The 17361-nt window shown below is 46.5% G+C and overlaps 1 protein-coding gene across 1 annotated transcript; it reads left to right on the top strand.

The window, feature by feature from the left end:
* The first annotated feature begins 1867 nt into the window (after nucleotides 1-1867).
* On the top strand, nucleotides 1868-3552 carry LOC131216199 (uncharacterized). Its single transcript, XM_058210623.1, has 3 exons — nucleotides 1868-1933; nucleotides 1993-3114; nucleotides 3174-3552. The coding sequence occupies exons 1-3, from the start codon at nucleotides 1894-1896 to the stop codon at nucleotides 3356-3358; spliced, it is 1347 nt and encodes a 448-aa protein (XP_058066606.1). The 5' UTR covers nucleotides 1868-1893; the 3' UTR covers nucleotides 3359-3552.
* Nucleotides 3553-17361: the final 13809 nt, after the last annotated feature.

Here is a 17361-nt window from a genome sequence, read left to right as displayed (position 1 = left end):
AGAGTAAGGTTTATGCCAGCCAACCGAAGACCATTGAAGAACTCAAAAGTTAACATCACAGCAAAAATTGCTGCTATTTTGCCCGAAATATCATCAAATACAACAGACAACATTTGGTTTTAGCAGGATGGTGCTACCTGCCATACAGCCACAGCCACGATCGATTGTTTGATTGCCTCATCTTCGGAAATCGAATAATCAGCAGAAGAGGGATTGGCCTTCAAGAAGCCGCGATTTGACGACATTGGACTACAAGATAGTAATTTTTGGGGATACAAGATAGTAATGCGTGAAAGATAAACGTTACGAGAACAAACCGGCCACCATTCATGAACTCAAGACCTAACCAGAAACTTATTCTGTCGGTGGTCGGATAAAATCGCGAACTTTTTTTGGATTCCGCGCCATCATTTTCTGCACAATCTTCTGGTTCACCTCACCGGCTAATTTGTTCCGATTTCTCACCATCTCTGCAGCATCCCGCATCACCTTTCCAGTTTTCTGCAATCTCCTTTTGATTATTGCTTTATAATTTTCGATTGGGTTGACTTCAGGACAATTTGGTGGCTTGATATCCTTTGCGATGAATTCCACTGTGTGACTTAATAAATGATAAAACTCGCTTCGTTCGTCGTCGTATTTTTGATGAAAATCTTGATTTTCCGTCCACCGATGCAAATTCCTTGCCATATCATTAGTTTTAGTGCAAATTACAAATTTCGTTAGTTTTAGTGCTAATACAAATTTGAACTTGGAGGGCACATCTCCCGGTGCCGTGGTGAGATGAATGTTTGGTCCAGGAAGCTGTCCAAAATACATTTTCACGTATGTTTCGTCGTCCATAAGCAAGCATCTTTTTTACCTCGTCAGAACCTTCTTACCGTACAGAACCGTACTTCTGCTGGCAATATATTTTTTGCAATATCCCGAACCGAAAGTCCAGGATTTGCCTTCATTGATCTCAAAACCTTCCAGTTCAGCTGCCGGTCGTATGTTCCACTACGACGTCTATTTTGAATCTTTCTATCTACGGTATTGATCTTTCTATCTACGGTATATCAATTTTTAAAGCAGATCACGTGGGGTTCTTGACGTGAGTGTGCATAATTATATTTCTTCTTTTGAGTTCCTTTAAGCATATCTTTCTATAAACTCCGCGTATCAAAATGATACTTTCAGCAATGAAAGTCGAATGTTTTCTAAAGATATAGCTAACAAAACATCTGAATTTCGACCACTAGAGGCGCTGCTAGAAGATATGCAACTTTTTCCGATTCTAAGTGGGCCGTGGTTTAAATGTTCAACCATCGAAAAATATTAAGCCCTTTTTTGTTTTACAACCAAATGGAAAAGAGAACACTAGATGAAACACACTGTATAAAAATTAACAATATATTATACCTTTGCATATGGCAAGGTTCCCATTTGTCTTCAGCCTGTAATTTCCGCACGAAATGCGGGATACATATTCTTTCAGTCCTTAACCGTCACTTCCTACTGATTGATGTAATTCGGAACACTTATTCGAATGGAATCACAGAATCAGTCTGGGACCACCGGGAGCTCGACCGACTGCTGCCTGATAAACTAACTTTTATCAAACAGTGAGAAGGCGATGATGTACTATCACACAAATGACTAGCACTGAATCAATAGATAACGGAGAGTGGTAAGTGGCCCCAAACACAAGACGCACAGGAAACAAATCACAAGTGGTTCGATTAATCCCTGCCTTTATCGAACACTGTAATAATAGAGTCTTCACTTCTGTATGCTCTTCCTCTAACGCCCTTTAAGCTTCACGGGCTGATAAGAAAACAGGGGAGTTGTTCAGGTTGTCGTGCCGTGCACCATTCGATGCCATTCACAACGATCGTCGAAAAGGTCGAAGCGATGCTGCTGTTACTGATACTCGCCCTTGCAGATGCCGCTGGTAATTATTCGATTGGATTCCTGGGACATCCGTCAGTAATTCCGCCCATTCCATTGCAGATGATGGGTTCTACTGCCACAGCTGCGTGTCGTCGAGCTACCGGAACTGTGTGTGGAATCCGTACACCTCGCTTACGAAGGACTGCCCCGGTGATCGAGCCTGCGCTACGGTGATCCTACCGGACGGACACACCTTCCGCGGGTGCTCCCAGGATGCGGAGTGCCTCGAGGCGGGTGACGCGTGCGTCCTGTGTGATTCGTTTTCCGGCTGCAACATCGCCCGCCATCCGCCCGATCGGCTGCAGTGCAACATTTGCCAAACTTCGTCACTAGCTTCCTGTGCCGCTCTACCCTATCCGCGGCAGTTTGAGAAGCCCTGCGTACGGTACGTTCCCGGCGATCGGTGCGTGACCGTGTTCGATGGGTTCGACGTGTCCCGGCGTGACTGTCTGTCGGGCATCGGCGAGCCGGATCTCGCACGGTGTACGAGTGGATCGTCCGCCGAGTGTTCCAGTTGCACGGCCCCAAACTGCAACACAGCCCGAGTGCGGACCGATGATCGGTGTCTTCAGTGTACCTCCAATATGACGGGCTGTGCAAATGGGAAACGATCGCCAACGAGCTGCGAAAGTCCTTCCGGGGGTATCTGCTACTCCAAAGTCAACGCTGACAACAGTCTCCTGTACCGGGGTTGCTGGGTGGACTTGACGCCGGCCGAGCAGGAAGACTGTGCCAAGCGTAGTGACTGTGCCCGGTGTTCGGGGGAAGGTTGCAATGCGCAGTTCCTGCCACAGGACACGCTCAGTTGCGTGCAGTGTGACTCACGGGAGTCTAGGCTGTGTGCTCAAGCGCAACGAAACGATAGCCTCGTTCGGCTCTGTCGTCACCATGAGCCTGGGGATCGGTGCTTTACGCAGGTTTTGAACGATGGCACCACACGGCGAGGCTGTTTGTCCGATTCGGAGGACCCGCCCACGAACTGTGCGCCGGAAGGCTCGCTGTGTGAGCTGTGCTCGGGCAATGACTGCAATCGGAGAGTGATGCCGGACGGGCGGCAGTCGTGCTATCACTGTGACGCTGCCCACCAGCACGGATGCGACCAGCAAGATGGTGGGACAGCCTTGCTGTGTAGGTCGTACCACGAAAACGACCGGTGCTACACCAGAGTATCGCAGGGAGCAGGTATTCCATCCGGAAGTCAAGTTCCGACAGTGGTAACATAGCCGTTATTGTCATTTCAGTTTCTCGTGGCTGTGTGTCGGACTTGGAGGCGACGACGCCGTGCCTGGAGCACAGGGAGTGCTGGATGTGCTATGGTAGCAATTGTAACCATTTGTCAGAACTCAAGCTGCGAAGCGCAGGAGCACGGTCGTCCTTGTCTTTTATGGTCATCACCGGAACACTGTTTGCCGTATCTTTGTTTTGACTTGAGGTGCTAGTGTTGAATAAAGCTTCTACTCTTCGTATGAGGAGTTCCCAAAGCTATTCGCCTGATTGTTTGGCAACACCTTCGGTGCTCTGCTTCTAAATCTATGCGCTCCGTAGTTTTTCGTTAAAAGAATCGTAGGAAGGCCCAAAGTCATTTTAGGCCTGTCTTAGGAAGTTTCATACCAAAATTCATTAACAGGTAAATCTAGTTTTTGTATAAATTAATCTATCACTGCTGCCCAATAAAATAGTTGATTGTGTCAGCTTTACACAATCCAGTACAATTTCAACTCTACTCAAACCACTCCTTAACCAGTGATCACCATACTGATACAGCTTATTTTGACAACAGTTTGATTTTGTCTGATCAAAATAAGAGGTAATTCGTTTTATACGCTGCGATTTCACCCGACTTGTTGAAAGGAATTGGTTTATTTGATCTTGCTTCAATCAATTTTCAATTGTGAATCTCCAAAAAATCATTGTTTCCTGGTAGAATATCCAGATTGGACAGAGGCGCGATTTACTAGGAAGATCAGTAAATTTTGTGAGAAATGATTTGTTGTGGAAAAAACAAAGGAAACGCAAACTAAATTCAAAGGGAAAGAGAAAAGGAAGGGAAACGCAAAGTAGTTCTTGGGAAGGTACTGAAGGTTACGAAAAATTGGTACAATATTTTATGGAGCGAAGAAACCAAAATATATTTGTTTCGAGCAGACTCTCAGTGGAATTTTCAAAAACCTGCTGGCAAATAATTCCATTCCAGGTTTACGAAAAAAACTGTAAAACATGGAGGTGGAAGTATCATGATTTTGGTGATGTTTTTCATGGTCTGGTGTAGGTCCCCTTTTCAGAATAAAGAGCACCATGAATGCTTCTAATTATAAATCAATCATGGAAGACATTAGGCTGCCTTACACAGAAGAAAACGTGCCACAGAGATGGGTATTTCAACAAGAAAACGATCCCAAGCATACGTCGAAGCTTATGTGTCCGTTTTGCCTTGGCCAAGTCAGTCTGCTGACCTAAACCATATTGAAAACTTATGGAATACCTTGAAGCAAAAGATAGCTGGACAATATTTTTCAAATAAAGATGAATTGTGGCAAAAAGTGCATCAGGAATGGTATTCCATTCCAGCAAAAACTTGTCAAAACAAATTTGGTTACTAACTAATTTTGAAATAATATATTGACTTTTTATTTTAGCAGAAGTGTACACCGTGTAAATTCATTAAAATTTGCCCTATACACAGATTTACCTATTTTATTGGCCAGGTATTTTTAACTGCTTCCTATTGCAATAAGCGAATTCCTAGAAATTTTCACTTCTTTTAGACTATCTTTATCTTATTTTTACTACTTTCTTTGCTATCATTATAATACTTGTGAATGCAATAAGTGTGGAAAAATGATCAAAAAATGCAGCTTAAATACTTTTACCTATTTTGTTGGCCACTAGTGTGTATAAAAATGAATGCTTGTCCTCCTGTCCGTCTCTACCCCATTTTCTCCATAACTACTGAACTAATCCGCGTGAAATTTTGCGCACCATAGTTTTTTGACATCGTATAATGAATACAGGACAGTCTGATGATCCCACACCTCAGGGGACTCCGTATTGTTTCAAAATTTGAACCAAATTCAGCTGGCGCGAGTTTTACCAAGTACCCCAACGGAAACCGAGAAGGGAAGCCAATTAGATACGTCATTTTATTTTTTTAAAGGAGTGTTCTTTATTGTAGAACTAGGTGTGTTCAGACCTCCCCGGTACACGTTCATTTTCTGGCAACCACGGGGGCCTGGACCCTTACACAATAAAAAACAAATACTAAAACAAAACAAGCCAAAACAAAGCATTTATTAAGGACACGGGCTACCAAATGATGTGCTGATCGAATGAAAACCGGATGAAAAGGGATGTGAGATGTGACACAAATAAGACAAGAAATATAAAATTGATCTAATCCTTTGAAACCTTCTTCGAGGGTCCCTGATGTAAATGTAGCATCATTGCTTTCATGATCGCTTTCAACGCTCCTTTTGAATTGAGCTGCTCCGTAGGCACTTGGAAAGGGCAATATTTCGTCCCTTCCAAAAGCTTCCACAAATGTCCCGAAAGCTCTGCTGTCAAACAAAACCGTGAGCAATGTGTGCGTATCCTTGTGTGTACGGTCGTGACACTACCAAAACAAACCATAGTGTAGCAGTTGCTTATCCTTTCACTCCTTCGGCTGCCCTTCTCTCGGGAAGTGCGCAGACACATTTCTCTGTATCGTTTGTTCTCTCTCACTCTCTCTCTCTCTCTCACTCTCTTTCGCTCTCTCTGCCGTCCGATTCTCTTTCTTGTTCTAGCTCTACTTTACTATTCTCTCCATTCTCTCTTCCCTTCCGTACCTGTTCCTTGGCTTTTCTTTCTCTCTAATTTAGGAATTTTCTTCGTAGCTCCCTCTCCCGGCTCTCTGGCTCTCTCCCGTGATACTAGCGCCGCGCTGGTGACGGAAAACTGCTCCCACAATCGCAGTACCAGTGGCTTCTCCCCAAAAGGTCTCCCTAGCAAACGAGGGGAGCCATGATGAATTTTGTCAGTTCGAGGTGAAACGTTCAGCGAGCAAAGCACATAGGCAGACCACGCACGGTACACAGACCCGCCTTCAAAGAGTTGCAGTGTGTTAGCTAGAGCCCCAACGGGGGCGAAAATTCTTGCCTCCAGTTCCGGGAGCATCCTGCAGAGCGACTTCTCAACCTGCACGACGAGTGCTGCAATTGCGACTAACATCGAACCGACCGTCAGTCACATCGCAGTTACTACGCGGAGTGTTTGGTACGCACGTTGGGTCAGGACCGCCGTAACCTTCTGTCGACCCACCCAGATCAGTGGCCCACCTGGCGGTCCCACTCGTCCCCGTGTTTCCGTCGGAACCTACGAAGTGCGTGCCGCGCGAACAAGTTAACGCGCAAGATACTGGGAGATGGTCCACACCGTTCAAATCGATCCGCCAGACCCACGGTCCTTCACGGTTCCTGGGAGACCACACCTGTCATACAGGGGAACAGTGGAGTTCGCGTCTTCTCGCACAAAGAACTGGAACAGTCCACCCTTCGGCTGTGTCCACCAACACACCCACTCGTTCGCGGAACTCCCTTGCCCAGTGGCCAGTTTTCACTCCCTTCTGCGCCCTATTGTTTCGCTTTTTTTTTGAGTGTGCGTACGTGTGCCTCCCCAATTGTGGTGGGTGTGAGCCGTCCTGGTCCTGGAGAGATCGTTGGCGTAGAGTTGCGTGTGTGGCAGGGAATGGAAAATTGTCCTTCTCCATCCGTCGTCATCGTCGCTACGCCATCGAGTAGCCGTCTGAAACCAACAAGAAAGGACTAATGAAAAATGTGCTTTACACAGGACTACTGTGCGAGAGAGAGAGATAGAGAGTGAGAGAACTTTTGTAATAGGGCGCGAAGTAGGGAAAGGTGGTGGCCCCACGTCACGGGGGCGCGTTCTTGCCGTTCTGCTGTGTGCGTTTATGTGTACTTGTGGGTTGTGCAGTAGTAGTAGCGAGCCGCTGCGAAGTAGCAAGGATAACGGCGGCGGCAATGCAACCCTCCGTTGAATGCTCGTGCCCCGTGCGAGCTTTCACCGTGTCAGTGTGTGCGTGTGTTTGTGCAAAGGAATGAAGGCAGGCGCTTGTGGGCGAAGTTCCCTGACTAGGTTCACCGCCGGGACGACGATCCTGCGGCCACCTGTCCTGACCTAGAGACCAGTCTCCCGAAACCGTGTGCCCATTAGTGTCCTCTGCCAGGATCATATCTTCGTTGTGTGTGTGCTGTGTCGCTGTATGTGCGAGGAGAGGATCCTTCGGGGGAAACTCACGGCGGTCGGTGATGGTGTGCTGGCGGATGACGTACGTGGCGCGTGGTGATGTTTGTGTTGGTGCGCTCTTCTGCCAAAAGCACCCACACACCCACATAGTCCTTCCACCCGCATACACGCGATCCTAGCGCGTCATCCAAGAAGCACACCCGTCCAACAACGCACCAACACAGCGCAGAGCGGGAGAGAGAGTTATTTGGTCGGTCGGTTGGACTTTCCATTTTTTTTTGCTTTTCCCTGACGTTGATGGGTTTGGTGCGTTCGTGTGTTTTCGCGGCGGTGGCTTTTCCATTTTCCAGCGAAGGGTGCGAGGGAGAGGTGCGAAAAGCCGTCCGTTAATCACGGCTAATGAAGATGCCGTGTGCCCTGGCTGAGGACGTCGTCTCGTCATCCTTCCTTCCTGTGCCTGTTTCTACTGGAGCCGTTTAGAGTGTGTGCAGTTAAATACCCGTAAACTAGCAGCGAATGCGTGTCTGGGTGCTCCGTCAGGCGGCCTTTTACTTTGGTTTTGCGATTTTCTTTCGGCGAACAAGCAACGGGAATCGATTTATTTTTTCGCCCTCCCTCGTAGTTGGGACCGCAGCCGTATTCGTTTGAGTTACAGGAAAGGTTACAACCTCACTATTTACATGTGGATCCCACCCATTACCTCTGGCAGCTGCTAGTGTTTTGCGTTTGCGTTGCAACAGAGCAACAGAATCAATCAGACACTAGAGTGCAGTTTCACGACGAGACACGACTAAGTTTGGTTAATTGTTTACTGTAATTGGTTGTGGTGGAAATGAGCCCTCCAGTTAAATCCTTCTACGTTGATTCTACGTGTCAAGCCATTTGAAATTTAATTTTATTTCTCTAAATTCCTTAAAGCTCAGCTGTTTTATACGGGGTCTCCAAACTAACATTCTTTTTTTTTCATTTGGCTATAAAACAAAAACGGCTTAATATTTTTCGATGCTTGAACATTTATTTGAAAGGTTGATTCTTCAATTTTTTAAATGAAAAATAATTTTGGTTAATTGTATATCACGATTAGTTTGGCAGAAGCTCATTAGGTCGACCTATTTTTAAATACATTTTCGAGTGTATCTAGTCCTATCTCGGCTATGGCAATTTGAATTTCGATCTTCTACCTTTCAAATAAATCTACAAATTTCAAAGAATCTACCTTTCAAATAAATGTTTAAGCATCGAAAAATATTAAGCCGTTTTTTTATCAAGACAAAATGAAAAAAATAATGTTAGTTTGAACACCCTATTTTCACCCTATTATTTTATATTAAATTTCTAACGTTGAGTGTTGATTTGAGAGATATCGATACGGTAGCAGATTGTGTTCGGCAGACTTACCGATTTTTTTTATTGATGATCTAACCCAATACATTGTGTATAATGTGCGATACGGTGCGATAAGGATAATTACAAAAAAAGGTCAATGAGGCATTAAAGTCGCGAATTCCCTTTACAACACCCAACACAACCAGCCCCAGCTTTCACGTTTTTTTTCTGTGTGCGTGCGGGAATAATGAAAAAGGCAACAATGGCGGAGCGAAATGGCATCCTTTGGCACACCCCAATGTCAGGCGGCCGGGCCGGGCACTCGAAGCAAACTAAATCAAATTATTTTATTTCCGTTTCATTTTTCCGGGTCACACTCTTGCTGCGGGTAGACCCATCTGCTACTGTAGCTGAAGCCCCGTGCCCGAACTCCGAATCCTTTCGAAGCCCCGGCGGCACGTTCAACGGGTTTGGCGAAGGAGCGTAGTAATAAAAATCGCTAGATAAAAACCATTCAAAATTTATAAGCCCACTCAGCCAGTGTGGGCCCTCCGAAAAGGTCCTTGGAACAGTGGTGGCCCTGCCCGCCGACCGGATGTCGCGGCAGCAGGGTGGTGGTAGTTAAGAGTTACGCAGCCTTCGCCGCCAAAGTTCCCGGTCCCGGTTCCGAAACTTGCGAACTCTTTGGGGCTGGCATGGAACATATAAATTAGAGCGCGGTCTTTTGCACAGTGCCATGTTGCTGGCATCCTCGGCGTTGAGATGGCTAGACGATGGCGAGATTCGATCGAACGATCGATTTGCTGGACCTCCATAGTTTTCCACCGATGCACACACCAAGCCGCCATCCCATTTGGGCTAAAATATGATGTCGGGGCCATTTTTGTTTTGGGAACAGTCCCAAAGGCTGCCATACTTTGCTGGGACCTAGCCCCTGCGAAACGCCGGCTCCTTAATTGTTCCCATTATTTGTTCCCATTGTGGCCCGAACCAAACGGCAAAGCCAGTTTTTCAATGGGGGGCCATAATTGGCGCCCGGCCCTTCTTCCTGGCACGGCCATTTACAGGCCGGGCAGAGGATGTGTTTAAAAGCCAACCGCTGAGAGAGACGTGACGAAATTTAATAAGGGAAATCGGAACGCCCGCGTGTGCTTGTGTTTGCGAGGATTGTATGCTAAGCCGGAAATCTGTGGCCCACCGGAAAACCCGGGGCCCGAGTGCCGGTCTTATTTGCACGAGCCGCCCGGGGAAGTCCGGGAAATTATTTATTCAATCGATTGGCGATGATTGACGGGGACGAACACAGTGGCCGTTCTCTGTCGCCGACTGTCGCCATTTCCGCTGCCATTGGAAGGCAGCGGCTTTCAACACCTGGCGCCTTGTCCGTGTGTCCTTGCGCTCACTTATCGAGATGTAAGTTGATTTATGTGCGAGCGGAGAAGATTATGCTGTCGTAAAGTTGTCCATGGCTTAATGCCCGCTGGCATCGGAATTGGTGCACCTCGTCTTCCGATTCCGGTTCGGTGTATATGTGTGCGAAAGAAAAGTGCTCACATGTTAAATATCTCGCTCACTATCTCGTATCTATCGTCCTTTGCTACTGGACGAGGGGCGTACTTTAAACAGCACATACAAAGGGCCAACTCCGAGAGCTTTAATACGACCCAGTTCATCAGCACACTCTTATAGTAACTACTCTCAACTTATTACAAGTACAACTCAGCTCAGGACCAACCCTTTTTTCGACTTTTACAAAGTCCATTCAAGGTCTCGATATTGAAGAACGAAGAACGAATATTGGAAATGTGATCGAGAAAAGGGCGACAAGAGACTCGTGTTTGTCAGATTGGCAGCTAGAGTCGTTGCAAGTTTTAGGGGCGATTTTAAGAATTTCAGATACTGTACTAGCACCAAATTGTCTCTCGATTTATTAATGTTAGGCTAAAGAGCTGGAGAACCGATTAAGACCAATAGCGGAGACCGTCACAGGGGAATACCAAGGTGGCTTCAGATCGGGAAGATCAACAACCGATCAATGATTCTGTCTGTGCCAAAAATTTTCTCCAAAAATGCTGCAAATAACTAGCAAACTAATCAGAATGATCTAGCAACGGAGAACTATCACTACAACTAGCCAACCGAACATATTTCTCTATATTGCCCCTAATCAAGTCAAAGATAGTGCACACAGACCGGCTGAACTAAGATTATACAAGACAAGAATCCGCCCTGTCTTGTGCTATTATGGATCGAAGAACTGGGTCTTGACCCAGTCTCAAGACTAGCAGATTAAATGCTTTCGAGAGAAAGATCCTTAGAAGAATGGAGAATCAGATATAATAGCGAAATCTATTAAATATTCGATGATCCAGAAGTTTCTGTCATGGAACAAAGATTGCAATTGGCTGGGCACATTATACAAATGAAAGAGTCAAAGATTCCAAAGAAACCGCTATTGGGAAAGGTGTACGGTAAGAGGCCAGTCGCTAGGCCTAGATGGGAGGACAGTGTCCACAGGGCCAGCAAGTACCTGCTCGGCTTTGGAGACTGATGGAACAGGCCCAGCGTGCCTAGAGGACTGGAAAGGCCTGCTACAAGCGGCCATAACCCGAATCGGGCATTCACGCCAACTACGATGATGACGATGATAGTAGTTGGCGTTAACCGAAAAATGGGATATAACACATCGTTCAAAAAGTCCCGGGACTAACACAGAGATGGCGCTTATAATGCCATTTATATACCAAGGTTCAGAAGTACCAACCTTCAGATGAGGTGTGTCAAAATTTGACGTAATTCGAAACATAACCAAGAAAGCTGTAGTGGTTAAAGTGATGCTACTTTTGCAATCGTGAAAAAAATGGGCCAAAACGAGTTTCGTGTGTTGATAAAACATTGTTTTCTAATGGGAAAAAGCACTGTTCAAGCTCAGCAATGGCTTGAAAAACGTTATCCGCACTCTATTCCGTCGAAAACAACCATTTGTCGGTGGTATGCAAACTTCAAAAAAGATCTTCTACAAACATGGCATTGAAAAGTTAGAGAATGCTGGAATGATTCTTTTACATTTGAAGAAGATTATCGTGATGAGTGATAAAGAATTTTGCCGATAAAATTATGTTTTCATAGTTAGTCCCGGGACTTTTTGAACGATGTGTTATGCCTCGACGAGTAAAACTTCATTTCTATGAACGAAGACACCTTTGATCTTCGTAGAACCTTCTCCAGCCTTACGCGTAATTTTCACGTCGCAGTGTACTCATTGTTATCGGGATTGTTTTGAAAGTTATGAAACAGTTGCCGTTGAGCGAAAAGTTCTGCAGTCTACTTTACTTCCCACCGAGTGAAACTTCCCTTGTGAGTTTTTGTTCTATCGAAGTGCTGAATTTAGTGCTAGCCATTTTATATAATCTGCTCCATTAAAGTCCCCAAAAGTATGGCACCCAAGCGAAACGTCAAAACGTGTCCATCAAACATGTAAACAAACAAAGCTCGCGAATTATCGATTCACCGTGGAATCGACTTTCTGAAGCCAGAGTTACAGCCATTCCTAACGGGGTAGGCTCTGCGTACCGAGTTAGGAGTTAGGGATGCATCGTGTGCAGCTGCTCACCGGATACACCAACCGAAAACAGCTTTTGTCTACTCGGTGTGTGCTGTAACCGATCAAAATCGACCGCCAGCGGTGTGCGAGAGAAACGCTTTCTACGGCTCTTCCAGTCCCCAGTTCTCCAGTTCTGGGGCTGCTGCTCGGCCGACGACGACGAAGAGAGACATTTGGTTGTGGTGCTCCACAGAAGAGCGAACCGGACCATCCGATACTACGACGGATGGCGAGCGCAGGCGTGCGTGGAACGGCCCTTTTTGACAGTTCTCTCTCGTCCGCGCCGCCTGTGTGTACTCTGCTAACGTCCTGCAATCTGCCCATGGTCCGACGAAACGAGGACCTCAAAGATGCAGTGCTGCGCGCTGATAGGTAGGAAAATTCTCGATTTCACGCGACTTTCGTTTCTGCAGTGATGACTGAGCTACACCGGTCTCGGAGGAGCGGTCCATTAGCGGTCCGGTGTCCCTCTGTCTGGCCAGCGGAGAACACTGTTGCACGAGCCGCACGTGTGGAGGTGTGGAGCTTTGGCTTTGGGGAGCACGCATCCTCTCACCTTGCTTAAGGTCACCGCGACGCGCTCTCCGACCGCGCCAAGACGAAGCTCTCACCGCCGGGCCGCCCCATCCTCAAGGCCAAGATAACCAGGACAACCGGGGGCCGATAGTTCCGGGGGGAGTTCGCTTCGCAGCAGGCAAAGCAGGTCACCGCAGGAGATGATGGCGCCATGCTTTCGCGAATCTCGGGTCTCGGGGAAGTCGAGTACCAGAAAGCTGCTGACGTGACAAGGTTTTGACATTTGCCCGAGATATGGTCGCAGAACGCGGTCCTGCCACGGGCACACCGTGTGAGTGTATGGGTGCAGAAGAGGCTGCAAGGAGCATATCGCTTCGGTCAGATATGAAAGCAAAAGTTCAAAAGAATCCCGCCGCCAAACTGGGGGGAAAACTCTCGATCGGACTAGAAGGCGGCTTCCAGATAGGGGCCGTAAAGAATGGATTAGTGTGTACGTGCGCGTGTGATTGTGGATTGCCGTCAGGAGCTTCAGTTGCAGCCGTGCAAAGTACAGAATGTGTGGGTAGATTGTAGTCCCGCGCCGTGGATGCGTCACAGACAGTTCTTACTCTTCAGTTTATTTTTTATTTTTAGCCCTTTTCTGTGCTCCCTTCTAAGTCTGGTCTCTGGAGGTCTGACCCCACACGGAGCGATCAGAGGCAGAGAGGTCGAAGAGTAGGGCCTGTGGACTCGGTTATCTGGGGCTCCATCGTGTGTACGTCATAGCTCTACCCGGGTTGCATCGGATGCCGTTGCCGTTAATATCCTCCCCCGGGGGCGTTGATAGTTCGCTGCGCTGCTGGCGTCAGTTCCGCATTTCGCTGACAATCGATTCGTCCTTTCCGTTGGCAGGGGCGCCGCAGTGCTTTGAAGGGTGTAAAGTGTAACGTGAGCTTGAGCTAAAAGTGATCGGAGTTTCGCCGTGTGTGATGTTCAAGAGTGAAAAGTCGAAAAGTGTCCCAAAACACGCACCCCCCTGAGTACTCCCCTCGGAGTAGCAGCCCAACCGTGGGTGAAGTGTGCCCAGGAAGGAAGTGCAGAGTGTGTGCGGAAGTGCAGTGAAATAAGGAAAAGGAAGGAAAAGAGAAAGAGAAGAATGGCCACCAGTCGGCCATCGAGCCGATGGTGATCGGGAGCGATGGATGTTGGTGCGGCATCGCTAATGAAACAAACTTGGCCAGCAGCGCGTCCTCAGCACCGCGGAAGGTTTATTGGCTGGTAAACGCTACTACTTCTACTACTAACACGGTAGTGCAAGTGCGTGGGTGTGTGTGTTCATGCGGTGGCCTGTCGCGGCGCTCTACTATGGAAGGACCTTTCTAGTGCAACCATGACCTGATGCGGTGAACCGATGGATTATTCTCTACTGGACTGCTGTGCTCCATATTTCGGATAACGCTAACAGAAAAGGTAACTAGTGACCCCCTCGTTATGTGCGCTCCACTCCAGGATGTCCACAGGAGTGTCGCATTATTTGATCGTACATTGAACGATCCTCAGCTCTGTTTTGGAGCGGGCATTTTGAATAATTTAAATCGCTTCGGGAGGTAAATAGTTTAGAAAGTGCATCATGCTAATGCTAATGTGTACAGTTTTTATCCAGGAGTAGTTTTATAGACGCGCCGTAAGAGGAATAAAAATGGCCAGCCATCATGCAAATTTGATTGCCGAGGAACGAACCCGAAATTGGAACTTTAGAACCCATCAGCCGCTTTAGAACACATACGAGGGCTGATCAAAAAGTTTTACGACGTTGGATTTTCCGCGGGCTACATGTATATTCGACTTTCTATTTTTTATGGCGTCAGGCTGCTACTCATATCACTCAATTATGGTGAAAAGTTCGGCCATTTTGATTAATCACTCTAATTTTGACAGCTGCTTTGCTTGGGCGTGTTTTGACTCAACGGCTATTGTTTGTTTACTCCAAAAGTAATTGACCACGAAGCGGTAATTTGAGTTATATAAACTGGTAAACAGTTATAGAGGTCCAGATCTAGAGAATACGGTATCTTTGGCATCATTAGTGTGTTGATTTGGTCAAAAATTCAAGCAGAAGCCACGATGTGTTAACAGGAGCGAGACAGCCAATTTTGAGTTTCTCACAAATCCGGGGTTTGTGACGGATTGCTTCGGGCGAATTGCACATAATTTGCAGGAAATATTCTTTATTAACCGTTCTATCCTTTGGCCACAACTCATGATACACCACAACCACGCAATCGAAGAAACCCTTAAGCGAAACTGTTCACATTCGACCAAACTTGGCTTTTCGACGTTCACATCTTCTCGGGGGTCTGAGAAAATGTTGAAGCACCGATAAGTCCTGCTTTTGGTCTAAATAGCTTCAGTCAACATTTCCATTGCGTTCGCGCTCTTAATTTTGGTTTTTCGCACATAATTTGGAAAAGATTCTTAGACATCCATTTTTTGGAAGAGACAAAAATCGACGATTAACCAAACCTTGTCCAAGCTAAACAGCTGTCAAAAATTGACTAACTACTTAAAATGGCTGAACTTGTCACCATAAGTGAGTGACATGAGTAGCAACCTAACGCCACAAAAATCGAATGTATTAGGTGTGTGAATTAATTCTTGCGGTTTTTATTGGACATTTGTGACCTAACTACAACAACAAAACGTATGACTACCTTAATGAAAGTATTGTCCGTCATTAGCTACTACTTTATGCCATCTTTTAGGTAGTTCCTCGATTCCGTGTCGATAGAACTTCTTACCTTTAGAAGCGATCTACTCAAAGACCTATTTTTTATGCTTTCATAAGAAATGAACCGCTGTGCTGCCAAATCGTTACTTATGCAACGGAACAAATACTAGTTCGAAAGAGCAACATCTGGTGAATGCAGCGGGGAAGGTTAACAATTCCCATCCGACATTTTCGGGATAGGTTTTTACCGGTTTTGCGATATGGGGTCGAGTTTTGTCATTTTGAAAAATCAGCTTATCATGTCTTTTATACCATTCTCGACGTTTTATGGCCAAAGCATTGCTTCAAATGCATTAATTGTTGTTGATGGGATTGTCCTTTAATAATTTCAATCCGAATAAATTCAAATCGAATTTCATCGAGTTTTGAAAGCTCAAAATACACCACACCTTTCATATCCCACCATATGCACATCATAACCATTGCGCAGTGAATATTTCGCTTTGGTTTCGATGGACATGATTCACCAAACTGTATCCAGGGCTTTTGGGTTTAGAATTCTTGTAATAACTCCACTTTTTATCACCAATGACGATTCAATACAAGAATCCCTTTTTTCTGCCGTGCAATCTGTAATGAAAAAGTACTCCCCGCAAAAACGCTTTATCAGGAACAAAACTTGACATGTTCAAATGGCTTAAAAAAGGTGTTGTTTACACTTTGACCAAACAATCTATACTGCGTTAGATGCGTAATGAGAGTAGCTATCAAACACATATTTCATTAAAAAAAATCTGTTACATTTAGTGAGTAACGCCATCTATTATAAAACCGCAAGAATTAATTCACACACCTAATACGTAGCCCGCGTGAATTCAAATGTTGGAAAACTTTTTTGAACACACCTCGTACAGAGAACCACACACAAGATGCGACATCGCGTGGTGAACGGTCTGGGTTCTTTTCCCCGAAACTAAAACAGTCTGTAAAAACAGGCAAGAAAAAATAAGAAAAAGTTAACACCCGAAAGCAACCGTAACGGGCTCGGGAGAACGTGGAAACGGACGATCAGAGAACTGTCCGCATAGAAGAAAATAAAAAACGGTAGTTTCAACACGACACACAAATATAGCGCGAAACGCGCACGCAACAACGACACAGTGCCTTGCGTAATGGGTGGAGTAATTTCGAAGCAGTGGCCGAAGCGTGGCGCACCCAGCATCGATTTTTCCATAAATATTTCGTAACACACATTTTCTCGGCGGTGGCGGCGACGACGATGACGACCACCGGCACTCGGCGGAAACATCTATTGGTTTCCACCCAACCGCGGTCGCGGTCGGGATGTGTCTCGCGGACCAGGTTAGAATGCCTGAAGTTAGACCCCTTTCGCGTTAGACCCGTTTTGTTGGGAGCATATGGCTTCAATTCAGTACACAAGGACATCACAGACAGTCCCGTGGAATTAGCCTTCAGAATGTCATAAAGAAATTGTGATAAGATTTTGAATAATAAGTGCCAGCCTGTGTACGGTGGCCATGGCTCCGCCGATGCCACCGTGAAAGACGTGATCAATTTTGTCTTTAAATTTATGACCTCGCCAGATTTGGCAGCCGTGTCGGGAGATGTCCTCCCGTCGCTAGCGGAATCACGCCGCCGCCAATTCGCCAGTCCCATTATGCGGTCTCTCCCTCTCCACCCACAGAGAACTCTAATGGGCTGTGGTCGGTCGGAAGGCCACGCTGACACAGATCGATCCCCGGGACGGACTATCTGAGAGAGAAAGGACGGGTCCTACCAGCCCGTACATCAAACGCCTTTCGGACCAACGGGGCCAACCGAAAATTAAAAAAAAGGAGCAGAGCACGCCAAACAAGAACACGACGCGACGAAGGGGTGTGTCAGCATGTAGCCCGGTTGCCGGCCGGCCGGCTTTCATCGCCCAATAGACCTTGCGTTGCCAAAGGCCTGGCCTGGTGGGTGCCAAACGCGTGTGACGCCGCCGCCGTGGGGTGACCAAACGAAACCGCGGAAC

This window comes from Anopheles bellator, chromosome 1 (genome assembly GCF_943735745.2).
Source record: "Anopheles bellator chromosome 1, idAnoBellAS_SP24_06.2, whole genome shotgun sequence".
Classification (NCBI taxonomy): domain Eukaryota; kingdom Metazoa; phylum Arthropoda; class Insecta; order Diptera; family Culicidae; genus Anopheles; species Anopheles bellator.
This window is presented reverse-complemented; position numbering and strand designations above follow the sequence as displayed.